This window comes from Diadema antillarum, unplaced genomic scaffold (assembly GCF_040938485.1).
Source record: "Diadema antillarum isolate AM-2024a unplaced genomic scaffold, OU_Dant_1.0 scf00000112, whole genome shotgun sequence".
NCBI lineage: Eukaryota > Metazoa > Echinodermata > Echinoidea > Diadematoida > Diadematidae > Diadema > Diadema antillarum.
The window spans coordinates 3,226,567-3,242,036 of NW_027271001.1; the positions used below are offsets into that span (position 1 = coordinate 3,226,567).

General features: G+C 41.1%; 1 protein-coding gene across 1 annotated transcript in view; it reads left to right on the forward strand.

Moving 5' to 3' along the window:
* The first annotated feature begins 839 nt into the window (after positions 1 to 839).
* The window catches only part of LOC139719587 (alkaline phosphatase-like), a 76,675-nt gene continuing 62,044 nt past the window's right edge, over positions 840 to 15,470 (forward strand). The window contains exon 1 of the mRNA XM_071630999.1: positions 840 to 954. Coding sequence (XP_071487100.1) covers positions 867 to 954 — 88 coding nt within the window. The 5' untranslated portion in view covers positions 840 to 866. The remainder of the gene's footprint in view (positions 955 to 15,470) is intronic.

Genomic DNA, 15,470 nt, shown 5'->3' on the forward strand with positions numbered 1-15,470 from the left:
AGATTCATCTCACTTCACAAAAGACACATTCTGTTGAAATAGAAATAATGAAAGTAAATCCTGGAATTAATCCCTTTGTGATGAGTTAATCTCAAGTTAAGAATGAACCACCGATAGGGTTGGAACCCAGTGGCTTGTCACCTCATTAAATTCCGATTCTCTGAGTTCACTGAACGCCGACTTTCGATGACGAAGTTGAGTAGGAGGTATTATATGAAGAGAAAGGGAGAGAGGGAGGGAGGGGGAGGGAGAGAGAGAGAGGGAGGAAGGAAGGACCTGTGTGTGGGAGGGGAGAGTCAGGGTGGGGCGAACAGGGCACAAGTAATGACTTTGGCGGATCTGAGTTTCGTAGCGAGCTGGTGTACAGCGCTGCGTGGAGTCTGTGATTGATTCGTGTGGACAGCGTACCCGCGACACGCACGCACGACGAGCCTGCACGGGCGTTCGTTTCCCTCTCGACGCGTAGTCCTCTATCGCCGTATCACAGGACAGTGATTATAAAAAAAGAGGAAAAACTGTTAACAAATGAATCGTAATTTCGTATGACTTCTGAAGGTCACTGTTGTTCATTTCCAGATCCGGTCATGACGGCTTAGAGGGCGCAAGAGATATTACAAGTGCGGGAGTAGGAAAGTCATCCTTCTGTTTTTAGGCTCATTCGAGGCGAAGTGAATTGGCCGACAACACGCAGTACGTCGTCTGCTACGTGATTTTCATAATTTTGTCGTGCACGTTTTTTTCATCACTGATCGCTTTAGTCACGCCTAGCTCCCCCGTGCCTTCCGGCAAGTTCGAACCGTTTCGTCGCTTGCTGTCCAGCTGGATATTTATGATTCTTTCCGCTTTGTGTTTTCTCTGACGTCGCAATGGAATCAGTGACTATGGAAAAGCTGTTGGCTGTACTGACAATTGTTCTTTCTACCTTCCAAGTTTTAGCAGCGAGCCAAATTCAAGGTAAGTCACATTATTATTCTCAAAAACATTGTAGCTACAATCGTCTCATTCGTTGTGAACATTGTCTGTACCTTGTGAACTCTGCTTCTCTTTTTTGTTTTGTTTCTAATCTTTTTGTCGCGAACCACTTTTCTTTTTCTTTTTTACACTCACTTGCTCTGATATAAAAGTACTAGCTGTGTGGCATGACGTGCTATATGCACTGCTTGCTATCTCTTTCTCAGAAAAAAAAGCAGCAAAATTACTCTTAGCCAACAATTAAAAAAAATCAACAACTGCCGTCTTAATGCAGTTTCCATCATAATAAGTCTAATTAAAGTATTGTTTAAGACTCACAAGTCATATACATAATAATTATGATATATATCGGCAACCCCTTATTTCATCCATCACGTAGGCCTAGGGCCTATATCTTTTGTGGATTATCCAGAAGGTGAATAAAAAAATCTAGAAAAAATAGATAAATAAACGTTCCGTAAAGAGTCTACATTCGTATGCAAAACGAAACGTTACTTTTTATTTGTGCAATGCATCATTGGTCATCACAACAACGCACAACAACAATGCATCCGAGACCTCTTAGACCTGCGAAACTTCAAATTACAAGAAGTCTCTTTGAAAATCAAGACCTCAAAAGTTTTTGCATAATTCTCTCGTTTGTGTTCAACACCCATGACATAAATGAGGCAAATAACAATAACAACAAAAACATCTTTGGAAAACAGTGGAAACCTGTGCTCAAAGTTCGACAGAAAACGTGGAACTATTTACAGGATAATTGCGTAGTTTATCGATCGATGACACAAAATTGTTTTCCGCTTGTAACTTCCCGCGCTTCCTCCGTCGCCCTGAAAGTTCACCTAGTAACGCGCAGACGATGTTACAGGGACAACTGCACAACAGGACGTAGACAAGAAACAAGTGCGCAAGGAACAGGTTTAGCAGCACTGACCGCAAACTCAGGTTGTTGCACTATGCACGATTATGTGTATTGTAACACGCCAGCGTTGAATGCAGATAATGAAAGAAGTAGAGATTGGACGAGTTTACCTCAATTTTTTGGTCTGGGAATCCAGGACTCAGATTAATTAGGCAATTGATTCAAGGACAATCTTCAGTTTTCGTAACAGACCCTTATTTCCTCAGTATTGTTCATCATCACCTTTAGTAAGCGGTTATTTGAACCATGATATTGAAATAAGGTTTGCTCTTTTTAAAGGTTTTTCAATAGCCTTGCATCTTAGCACAGAAAGCTATCTTGGGGGATTTGTTACACTTTCCATCTTACTTACCGTATGGATTGTACTACAATGAGCCGTTCTGCCTGAAAAATGTCCAACATAATAGTCATTTTTCAATGAGTTGCCATGACAACACGAACTTCATTGCACAACGACTGTAACAGACCATGAAGATAATTTTTACGACTGTCTCACAATAACGCATTTTCATAGCAAATTAATTTCCACGCTATAAGACTGTTTTGATCCCATCCTTCCAACCACTTCTTCTGCAGTTCCATAAGATGACTGTGCATATCATTAATTCATGGAAACAATATAATGTGTCATTCACCACAGTGTTGTTCTCCAGAACTTATTCCTGTGTAACTGCAGATCGAAGTACAGTTCACTATACAGATGTTATTCATTCTCTGATTTTCTTGCATCGAATTGAAGTCGAGAAATAATGTGCCAATCTTCCGCGTAAAATGGTTTGTGGAGATTCTGAATAAAAGGAAATGATTACACACTGATTAAGTAATAAGTGGTAATGTTAGGTTTTGCAGCGATTTGCACAATCTTGATATCTTTAAATACCACGTGACGAATGAGAGTCTTTCTCATTTATCGTCTTCCTCTCGTATTTTCTGACTCATCTTTTGTGGTATAGCTGACTGCTTTCGAGAGTAATATTCACAAATGTCTTTCATTTGTTCTTCTTGTTTCAGGTTCCCCCTTTTTTTGTCTTATCATTCCCTTTCTTGCAATGAGGTGCTTGCTCTGAAAATGTAGGAAATATTCTCTGCGACGAAATTGTAAGAAAAACAATACCGAAAACTATTTGTGACCCTTTGTAAAGTATACGCACGTGGACTTCTGAACTTCGATTGCATTACAGGGCGCTTTGGCAGCAACCGTATCACGCACACACTATTGTTTCCTTCTTCTTTTTTCAAGACACACTGGAACAAGTGGCGTGCCATAACCATGCAGAACGAAAAACATAAAAAAAAACAACATACATACAGTAGACCCTGTCTATTCGTCTGAAGTTAGGTCTGTACGGGAAATCAATCTCTCGTGACGAGGTTGCGATTTGTAGTACCACGTCTCGAATTTGATGTCGTGATCGCTCGAAATATTAATCACATTGGGAGTTATAAAAGCAAGTAGATAATATACAGTAACATCTAGTTCTCAGGGGCGTCACCAGCTTTTTTTCAAGGGGGGTGCGTTTTGACCCTAATGTAACGAGATTTTTTTTGGACCGACATTTGGAATATAGGAAGCTCTCAATCCCTAGACTTTTACTGTTGTTGAGGGAAACCAAGCGGGGAAAGGGCACCGGCGTAGCTAGGATTTCATCTTTTACAGTAAAAAAACTACCACTTGGAGCTATATTTTTTCGCTTTGGAAATAAAGAGGGGGGGGGGGGGGGGGAGGAGGGCGCACCGGGCGCAACTGCCGGCAATTACTGGCAGCAACATCAGGAGAAAGGCATAACAATTAAATGCGAGCGAGCGGAGCGTGTGAGCTTGAATATTTTGACATTTTCACAGTAAAAAAAAAACAACAAACAAACAAAAACTGCAGTTTGTTGCTATATTATTTCGCTTTGGAAATAAAGGGAGGGGGCGCACCGGGCGGAACTGCTGGCAATTACTGGCAGTAACATCAGGTGAACTGCATGACGAATAAATGCGAGCGAGCTTGAAAATTTTACATTTTACAGTCCAAAAGCTGCCGTTCTTAGCCATATTTTTTCGCTTTGGAAATCAAGGGAGAGGGGGGGGGGCGCACCGGGCGGAACTGCTGGCAATTACTGGCAGCAGCATCAGGTGAATTGCATAACGATTAAATGCGAGCGAGCGAAGAGAGCGAGCTTGAAAATTTTACATTTTACAGTCCAAAAACTGCCGTTCCTAGCCATATTTTTTCGCTTTGGAAATTAAGGGAGGGGGGCGCACCGGGCGGAACTGCTGGCAATTACTGGCAGCAACATCAGGTGAATTGCATAACGATTAAATGCGAGCGAGCTTGGAAATTTTACATTTTACAGTCCAAAAACTGCCGTTCTTAGCCATATTATTTCGCTTTGGAAATTAAGGGGGGTGGAGCGCATGCCACCGGGCACAACTGCTGGCAATTACTGGCAGCAACATCAGGTGAATTGCATGACGATTCAATGCGAGCGAGCGAAGAGAGCGAGCTTGAAAATTTTGACATTTCACAGTAGAAAAACTGCCGTTTGTAGCTATATTTTTTCGCTTTGGAAATTAAGGGGGGGGGGCACCGGGCGCAACTGCAGACAATTACTGGCAGTAACATCAGGGGAATTGCATAAAGATTAAATGCGCTCGAGCGAAGAGAGCGAGCTTAAAAATTTTACATTTCACAGTCCAAAAACTGCCGTTCTTATAGCCATATTTTTTCGCTTTGGAAATTAAGGGAGGGGGGCGCACCGGGCGGAACTGCTGGCAATTACTGGCAGCAACATCAGGTGAATTGCATAACGATTAAATGCGAGCGAGCTTGAAAATGTTACATTTTACAGTCCAAAAACTGCCGTTCTTAGCCATATTATTTCGCTTTGGAAATTAAGGGGGGTGGAGCGCATGCCACCGGGCACAACTGCTGGCAATTACTGGCAGCAACATCAGGTGAATTGCATAACGATTCAATGCGAGCGAGCGAAGAGAGCGAGCTTGAAAATTTTGACATTTCACAGTAGAAAAACTGCCGTTTGTAGCTATATTTTTTCGCTTTGGAAATTAAGGGAGGGGGGCGCACCGGGCGGAACTGCTGGCAATTACTGGCAGCAACATCAGGTGAATTGCATAACGATTAAATGCGAGCGAGCTTGAAAATTTTACATTTCACAGTCCAAAAACTGCCGTTCTTATAGCCATATGTTTTCGCTTTGGAAATTAAGGGGGGGGGGGCCACCGGGCGCAACTGCAGACAATTACTGGCAGTAACATCAGGGGAATTGCATAAATATTAAATGCGAGCGAGCTTGAATATTTTACATTTTACAGTCCAAAAACTGCCGTTCTTAGCCATATTATTTCGCTTTGGAAATTAAGGGGGGGGGTGGAGCGCATGCCACCGGGCACAACTGCTGGCAATTACTGGCAGCAACATCAGGTGAATTGCATATAATGATTCAATGCGAGCGAGCGAAGAGAGCGAGCTTGAAAATTGTGACATTTTACAGTAGAAAAACTGCCGTTTGTAATCATTTTTTCACTTTGGAAATTAAGGGGGGGGGGGTGCGCCGGGCGCAACTGCAGACAATTACTGGCAGTAACATCAGGAGAAAGGCATAAAGATTAATGCGAGCGAGCGAAGAGAGCGAGCTTGAAATTTTTACATTTTACAGTCCAAAAACTGCCGTTCTTAGCCATATTTTTTCGCTTTGGAAATAAAGGGAGGGGGGCGGAACTGCTGGCAATTACTGGCAGCAACATCAGGTGAATTGCATAACGATTAAATGCGAGCGAGCTTGAAAATTTTACATTTTACAGTCCAAAAACTGCCGTTCTTAGCCATATTTTTTCGCTTTCGAAATTAAGGGGGGGGGGTGGAGCGCATGCCACCGGGCACAACTGCTGGCAATTACTGGCAGCAACATCAGGTGAATTGCATAACGATTAAATGCGAGCGAGCTTGAATATTTTACATTTACAGTCCAAAAACTGCCGTTCTTAGCCATATTATTTCGCTTTGGAAATTAAGGGGGGGGGTGGAGCGCATGCCACCGGGCACAACTGCTGGCAATTACTGGCAGCAACATCAGGTGAATTGCATATAATGATTCAATGCGAGCGAGCGAAGAGAGCGAGCTTGAAAATTTTGACATTTTACAGTAGAAAAACTGCCGTTTGTAATCATTTTTTCACTTTGGAAATTAAGGGGGGGGGGGTGCGCCGGGCGCAACTGCAGACAATTACTGGCAGTAACATCAGGAGAAAGGCATAAAGATTAAATGCGAGCGAGCGAAGAGAGCGAGCTTGAAAATTTTACATTTTACAGTCCAAAAACTGCCGTTCTTAGCCATATTTTTTCGCTTTGGAAATAAAGGGAGGGGGGCGGAACTGCTGGCAATTACTGGCAGCAACATCAGGTGAATTGCATAACGATTAAATGCGAGCGAGCTTGAAAATTTTACATTTTACAGTCCAAAAACTGCCGTTCTTAGCCATATTTTTTCGCTTTCGAAATTAAGGGGGGGGGGTGGAGCGCATGCCACCGGGCACAACTGCTGGCAATTACTGGCAGCAACATCAGGTGAATTGCATAACGATTCAATGCGAGCGAGCGAAGAGAGCGAGCTTGAAAATTTTGACATTTTACAGTAGAAAAACTGCCGTTTGTAGCTATATTTTTTCGCTTTGGAAATTAAGGGGGGGGGGGGGGCGGGGGCGCACCGGGCGCAACTGCAGACATTACTGGCAGTAACATCAGGGGAATTGCATAAAGATTAAATGCGAGCGAGCTTGAAAATTTTGACATTTTACAGTCCCAAAACTGCCGTTTGATGCTATATATTTTTTTTTTTTTGCTTTCGAAATTGAGGGGGCGCACCGGGCGCAACTGCTGGCAATTACTGGCAGCAATAATTATTAGGAGAATTCAAATGCGAGCGAGCGGAGCGAGCGAGCTTGAAAATTGTGACATTTTACAGTCTCAAAACTGCCGTTTGTAGCTATATTCTTTGCAGTAAGGGGGGGGGGCGCACCGGGTGGAACTGCCGGCAATTACTGGCAGCAACATCAGGAGAATGGCATTACGACTAAATGCCAGCGAGCGAGATTGAAAATGTTAACATTTTATAGTCCAAAAACTGCCATTTGTAGCTATACTTTTTCGCTTTGGAAATTAAGAGGGGGCGGGGGGGGGGGACGCCCGGTGCGCACCTCCCCCTGGATCCGCCACTGGTAGTCAAGGGTGTCGGTTTATGTTCATGACTGGGGGAGGTATGACCAGCGAGGTGGCGTCGAAGTGACCAAGTATGGGAAGGATGTCCAAAATCTATGTATATAGTCAACACTGTATAGAATACACTTGTACTAGTAGATAATTATGTATAAAATCAGTGCTGCCAGAACCAGGGGTGCGAATTGCTTTTGCGCACGATTTTTTTGTTTTTGTTTTTGTCCCCGATGCAAAATGTCAAAAAAAAAAAAAACAATATAAGAAAAAATAATAATCATTTAGTGTCCGGCGTTGAGGTCGCTCGCAGACTGAATTTTTTTTTTTTTTTTTTTTTTAGTCTGAAGGGGGGTGCGTTCGCACCCAACGCACCCCCCCTGGTGACGCCCATGAGTTCTCCAGACGACTCAAGGTGAAATCATCTCACAGTACAAAGTGGTGGGAACATTTCGTCCGTCTTTTTAAGAAAGACCAATTTATGATGGTGCAGGATTTAAATTGACTGAAACATTGGACGAACATTGCCCGTTTTCTTCTTCGGCTCTTCCCATATTATATGAGTTTTAAACTTCTCGTGGGATAGTCGTGCGAGGAGTGATGATGCCCCGGGGTGTGTGAGGAAAAGAGCGTAAATGACGAACAGAGAGGTTATTCTCTTTGCTGTAACATAGAGGATATAAGTTTGAAGGTCTGTTCAAGAAAGAAATATATTGCCTCCGACTGTTCCCACAAACTTTGATGTTCAATGCATGAGTGAATTAAATTGGAGAGGCTTGCTGACTTTTCATGAGATTTGCTGATCCACGTATCTTATGTGTAAGTGTCTGAAGATGTTTGCGCAATGTCAGTTTCCCGAGTACTTTTCTTTTCATCTTTCTTAAAATTGCGACGATGACTGATAGCCGAATATTGACCATTGGGGTTATAAAAATGTTCAGTGCATGGTATGATCAATCGTCAGGATGTCAAGATAATATATTCGTGTATAGGGCCTACTCTTTTCAGCATCAAGTACCTTGACATGGACCAAACTCGATGGGTCAAGGAAAAATAATGCTCTGGAGCCCATCGGACTTTGAGACCGAAAGTATCACATGTCGAGTATATTGTTATTTAATGGTTATGGGTCGACTGTTGTTACGCATTTATTAGCAGGTCATCGTTTAAGCATCATCAGAATTTTATATCTCTCTTCGGAACTTTGCGGTACTCTACCGTTAAGGGCAACTACCTCTAAATGGTTGGGCCTCAAGGCCGCTCGTCAGAAGCCCAAGGACAGGCATTTATCGAGGGGAAAAACGCTGCGAACTGAATCGAACGACCTCAAGAGAACCCCGCCTTCCAGCGCCGCCTCATTTAACCCCTCAATCGAGACACCCATGCACGTAGTGAGGTTGTCAAAATGAAGATTTATATTAATTCAATTCTTTTCGAAAAATATGTGTATGAAATTACAGCAAAAACACACGCACTTTCCATTGATATGTCTTCGAATTAGGTCAAGCAATCAATGTTGTAATGCCGCGTATATAAATGAGCGAGCTATGCACGCGAGTGGAGTCGAGGAGCTGCATTAACTGAAGGTTCGGCTCTGTTTTCATTCAACAAAATGATTATGATCTTTAAAAACAAAGAATCCTGAAACAAGGAAAAGAAATCAGGGAAATTATGCGAGGGATCAGGGAAAATTTGAGCGATATGCACGACTAGTGTTAAAAGCCAGCATATACAATGTATGTCAATTTGAATATCAGTGTATATCAACACACGATGACGTAATATAAAAATGAAATGCTGTACTCGTCTCTTGCCCCTACGTCGATTGCGTAGAAATTCCCATTTGCTTTACAGATAGAACGACTAAAATGCTATTTGAAATAGATTCATCAGAAGAAAGTATTTCCTCTGTCTTTAAAGGGATAGTACAGTATTGATGGAGATGAGAATTGGGCTTTTAACTTTGTGCGAGATACCAAGAAAACAATTATGATATAGTACAGAGCATACCATTTTAAGAGGAATTCAAAGTTAATTTGATGAAAATCGGGTTTGGAATGACTGAAACATCCAAAAACAAAGTAAAACAAAGCGATCGTAATAAAGTGTGGGTCCCACACTTTATTAGAATCGCTCTTTTTTGGATATCTCGGCCATTTCAAAACCAATTTTCATCAAATAAACGTTGAATTCCTCATAGAATTACATGCTCTTTCATATTTCATAAGAGGTTTCTCATTATCTCACAAAAGAATGTTAGAAACCTGAAATTAGGTCTCAACCAAAACTATACGATCCCTTTAAAGGATGTGAAAAAACAACTTTACCGAGTAATACTGCCGTCAACAAATGTGTATATTTTGAGAAGATACAATACCATGGATCTATATACTACGAAACTCCATTGTTATACCATGTACAAAGCTACAAAATAGTGTAATGGAAGTGTTGCCAAAGAGTTAGGAGGTGACAAGACTACTTTGACATGAATATGCTGTAAGAGAATTTAGCAAAATGGAAGTCGCCGAAATTGTTTCGCGCATTCTTTGATTCTTTTTGACCTTTAAAGGGATGGTGCAGTTACAGTTGAGATGAGGCTTCAGGTTTTTTTTTTTTTTTTTGACGATGATTTTTTTTTAAAGAAAATGAGAAACCTCTGATGGAATATGAAAGAGCATAGAGGAATTGAAAGTGCATATGATGAAAATTGGTTTAAAATGGCTGAGATATCCAAAAGCGATCGTAATAAAAAGGTAAGAGCCATCGTTTATTAGGATCGCTTTGTTTGATCTTGTTTTTGGATATCTCAGCCATTTCAAAACCAATTTTCATCAGATAAACTTTGAATTCCTCTTACATTATTGTATTCTCTTTAACAGTGTCATAAAGTGGGGTTTCTGAGTGTCTCGCAAAATGTTAAAAGCTGAATCCTTACTTCGACCAATACTAAACCATCCCTTTAAACCATCTTCTGAATTTTGGTTCAGTGCTTTCTTGCATTGCAGTGCAGACGAGCTCTTTATAACAAGTTTCTTATCTGAGGTTTTTTTACGACTCGAGGGCCGTCTTGGTGAGTTGCGCTGAGGTGATACACTGTGAGATTGTAGATTTTGGGAAAAGGGGAAAAAGATCACCTTGACCTCACCCAATTCGCAACATTGACGACATTAAGGGACGGCCCAACAGTCATTAATCATAATATATCACTCGATTCCCTAATGCACAATCCATGAATGATGTGAGACCGTATACTGCAGAGGGGGAAAGATAATGGGAAGGAGGTGATATTCCAAGGCATTCTTTTAAGCTTGGTTTTTTTTTTCTTACTCTGCCTTTCAGGGGAGTCGCTTCGTTAGCACTCGGCATTGTTATAAGCGGGGTTACAAACCTGTAAAAACTGGAAAGCATAGACAAAACGATGATTCAACTCAATCAGTTTGAAATCATGTTCTAACAGATTTCATCTGTCAGTAACTTCGGGTTGTTTCTCCTTTTTTTTTCAAGAGTAGTCAAAGAGCAGAAAAGAGCACAGTCTCCGTTCAAGACCTTTCTCTAGATTCCAATGAAAGCCACCCATTGATATCTTTTAATGAAATTATGGCACTGAAACACTCTCTTGCGACAACACTTACAGATGGTTAGCCAACGAATAGTTTGAATAGTTTGATGACTTCACTGTCACAACGTCTTTTGTGATCTAGCTTGAATTTTACAAAGGGGTCAATTCCATTGAGATTTAAATAAATCTTTTCAAGTCTTGATCGTCCTACGTCAATTGAGTCGATATGTCCTTGGAGTTCTGTATGACTAATACCGAGTGTAAGATTGACAAAACGCCCCGCCGGCTGCGTTCGATTGCATTGTTTGATGTCAAGCGATAATTTCCCGATGATTTAGATGGACGATGACTTTTGTGTGGCATTGATGTTAATGGTTGTCAATACCACACGCAAGGCACGGTTAGTTCATGGGTTGTTACACCGCGTGAGCGACCTTTTTCAATATCCATTAGTCGTCAAACATTGTTCCTTTTATTGGGGGTGTGTCCTCAATATGAATGGAACGCTGTCTATCTATCACGATGGCATCGAGAGAGATGAGTTGCATTAGCTGGACATTACGGAGCTAATGTCGGATGTCCAATCAAATCCAAACTTACATTCAATTCAGCAAGTGTTGTTTACAGATTCCTGGGGTCTGATTGGACAGGGCCATCAGCAAATCATAGCCCGATAGACTTGAGCGAGCAGCAACATCCAACCAATCAAGCACCTCAAGAGATGACTGGTTATGTTTGAAAATGATTTTCATAGAAGATCTCATTTTGCAAAATAGACGAATAGATAAATAAATAAGTAAATAAAAGTGAATGAATAAATGGTGGTCCATTGTACTTTATTGTGTCCTCATAGGGCAATGTTCTCTTGTTAAAACTTCTTTCAGTCGTAAGGAAAACATATCATCACCAAGTTTCTTTCTGGACTTCCAGGCTTTTCTGACTACAATGTTTATTTTGAGATTAATCTGCGATCATTTCCAGTATTTTGTCCCCTCTTCCACAAAGTTGTAACAATTTTGAGATGTTTGGCTTACCATACAAGAGAAAAAAAAAGAGAATCTGCTCACAATAAGATGTCTGTCAAACGCCAATTTCTCGGATAATGGTTTCGCTGGCTCCGGATATCTTATCGCAGTGGGGAATCTTGCGGTCGCTGTACCTTTCGCTGGCTGCCAGCTCCACGGAGATCGTGTTGTGGTAGAAACCCAACGTGATGATTTCTTTAGAGAAGGTAAAAAGACTGAGGGGTCTATTCATGCAATCAGCCTGCATGTCTTCAGATTTCAAAAGGAGAGCTATATAGAACCAACAAAATCGTACACAAGAAAACATGATTCATTGAAATTATCATATCGCGATATTATCGTTATCATATTGCGATATTATAATTCTCGTGAGAAATTATCATATATCATAATATATGGATTCAAATCTCACACTATTTCGATAACAATGTCTAAACTTCATTGAAAGTAAAGTCTTTCACACAAAGTATATCCCAGGCCAAGACTGGGATTATTTCCTTTTATAAAATCAAAGGATCCTAACTTTTAATCACAATACCCGAGAAGTTTTTGCTGGTAAATCACGAGTATAGTTTAGGTTTATGAAGGTTTTGTGAGTCGAGAAGAAAAAAAAATACCATCAGAAATATCAGAACGGAAAAAGGAGATAATTCACCCATATAGAATTTACCCTGTATCATTGTTCATATTCTGTAGAAAGTATGATGAAAGTATAAATGTAATTACAGCTTTCTAACAGGATTAACATAAAAAGGTGTGAAATCTACAGCTTTTCTCATGATCAGAAAAAAATACATGAAAGGTTGGACTAAAATAGAACATAAATTTCAAGAAAAGAAAGAGTTTGCGAATAAAAATAAAATGAAATATAATGTATGTGATTGCGTCACTTCCTTGAACATGAGCGGTCAGACGAAGTTCGGAAATTATCAATTTAAATAATGTTCGTTATGACTCGTCGTGGGTATCTAAAGATAACACGATACATCATGCCATACTCGTTGCCTGCCGAGAAAGTGTCTATGTGGCTCGGGATTGGCTGATCTTTGTCACGTGACACCATAATTATCCTGGCAAAATGGCTGTGGTCTTGAGAGCGCGTTGATCAAGTTGAGGACTTCGTGGCTAGTCTGTTTCTCCTGGCTCACGCTGCCATGTTGTTGACAGAGGCGAATGAAACAAACTAACAAAAAGTCAAGATATAACCCAACATCAGAATTTGTCGCTTAATATTGCTTCATCAATCACCTGCAGAATGCAACACGTACTTTTCTACAAACTCATAGATTCCAACGTTCATGTTCAAAAAAAAAAGAGAAGAAGAGTGGAACAGCGACAAGTTATATCTAGATATGGCAATGGCAGACGACTTGATGACTCAATTCGAAAGAGATAAGCTGCTTTCCCGCCTAATTCACGGCGAGTTTTTAATGAGTCAGACTTTTCAAGGGACTAGATGTCGACACGAGCTGTGAGCTTTCTAATCGCTTGCTGCATGCTCTCAGCTCCCACACATACACGCTGAAACCCCCATAATCCCAGTACATGTGTACTTGTAATGACAGTGAATAACAGTAAACGTTTGAAGATATGCATCCCCAAATCTTACTGGAAGTGTCCAGTGTACTTAAATGAAATTAATTTAGTAAAAGTCTGAGCGAATTCAAAGCACTGTTCCTCGTCACACTTCTGTTATGACGCTGCATGAAATTTGCTGACTTTTGAGATTATAAAGCTATAAATAGTTGGCAGTGTGACTCCCTCCCTAAGCTCGATTCGCACAGGGCCTTTTCAGTATCTCACAACCATTCAGTGCAGTTGTGTACCACCAAATCAGAGGTTTCTAAAGTACAGCTAACACGATTTTCTTCTAAATAGTTTCTCTTTCTTTTCTCTTTTTAAACCCACCATGATGTCGAAGGTGACGATAATTAGGAATAGAGGTTGTTTTCGTCAAAACATTTTGCCACTTGCTTGCGTCGTCTGCTCGGATGACTCAAAGAATGTCGTTAACCTTTTGATTCGTATCTCAATCCAAAACAGGAAAAAAAGTTGCGTTTGCTGGCTCCCTCGCCTCTTCAGTTGGTTAAGCGCCCGGGATAGCCAAGGCTACTCAGCGATGACTGCAGCGGACATCCCCAATCCATGTTCAGTTATTCTGATATAACTTGGCACTCCAAAGTTAAGACTGTTGTCACATGGGTGTCTCTGTTGGCGCTATTGCCAGAAAATAAAAATAAAAGTTCAATCATAGCCTACGCAATAGACCCCGGTAATTTTAGTTTGGCTCGGAAAGATAGATGTATTTTTTTAATCTCTGTTTTCAGATCTTACAGACAGTTTTCTGATTGACGAGGATTAAGAAACATACATGATTGACGTTAACATTCTTCTTGCAGGTGTTAAGGAACAAAATGGCGTCAGAAGGATGTATTGCACGCCAAAGATGTATTTTCATGTACATGTTCTAAACTATCACATGAGTCAAGTTGATTTTTCGTTGCGAAGAGAGAAAAAACAACAACAACAACCAGTGACACAGCTTCGGATTCTTTGTCACTAAACTTAACTCTCTTTCTCACCTCATCATGATTGTAGTGAATAGAAGCTACGTAAGATTGACAATTTGTCAGCCTTTGTCTGAATGATATCTTCTGAGAAACAATACAGAGTTGATTTAATTTTGTACTCTTTCAAGACAAAGGGTTATGATTGTTTTCCCTGAATCATCAACATCAAACATGTCTCCGTCGAAATGCTATATTGGTCAGAGCGCAAACTATTTTTACTTAATGTGGCACTGCAAAAGTTCGATGCAAACGCGGGGAAAGATTGCAGCTCTACGCTTATATCTAGGTATACATGTACAGGCCTATGATGTGGCCATTTCGGCGTTCCTTTATGGGAATGCCAAGATTCTGTGCCTGACTGACCATGCTGACTATTGTGACTAAAATGTTAACAGGTATAGTTGGGGAACTGTGGCATAGTGGATAAGACTCTTGACGTTTTTAATCGGAGTGCCCGAGTTCGAATCAGTCCTTGGACAAGATGTTTGATCCGCACCACGTCCCTTTTCTATCAAGGTGTAGAAATGGGTACCTGGCAACCCTCCAGCAAGGATAATACAGAGATGCCAAGTTCAAAAAACTTTTATGCGTGAGATTTTTTATGACTCGGCGTCTCGGCGCTCGCGCGCATGCGCACGCGAACGAGGAGGGTGTCCCCCTCCCATGATAAGGAGCTTTTTAAAATTATTAGCTCTTAATGATGCGATCGGGTGCATACTTAAGTGACTATTTTTTACTAATTTTGAAAGGCAAAAGGGAAATATACCTTCAATTGCAACTATCACTCTAATCCTTTGAGCTATGCTCCTTATTTTTGGCCCAAATTGCAGACTTCACCAGATGCGTGAGAAAAATAGGTGCCATGCGTGAGATCGTGAGACAGACCCTAAATGCTTGAGTCTCACGCAGAATGCGTGAGACTTGGTAGCTCTGATAATAGTAGGGCCCTCTGGCAGAGCAGGGAGGTGAGACGAAACTCCCTGGATAGAGAAGTGGCAACACTAAAGAGGCTACCTCGGATAAAGAAGACCAGATTATTATCATCCATGAACAGCTCACAGCTGAGAGTTACTGGTCTGCAGGTGACAACACTTACAGACAATAATTATGTCTTTTGTTAATTTGCTTTGAGTAACGAACATCAGTTCATGGGCTCTGGATGTTTTACAATCGAATTAGCGGGGAGAATAAAGCGTACACTTGCGCT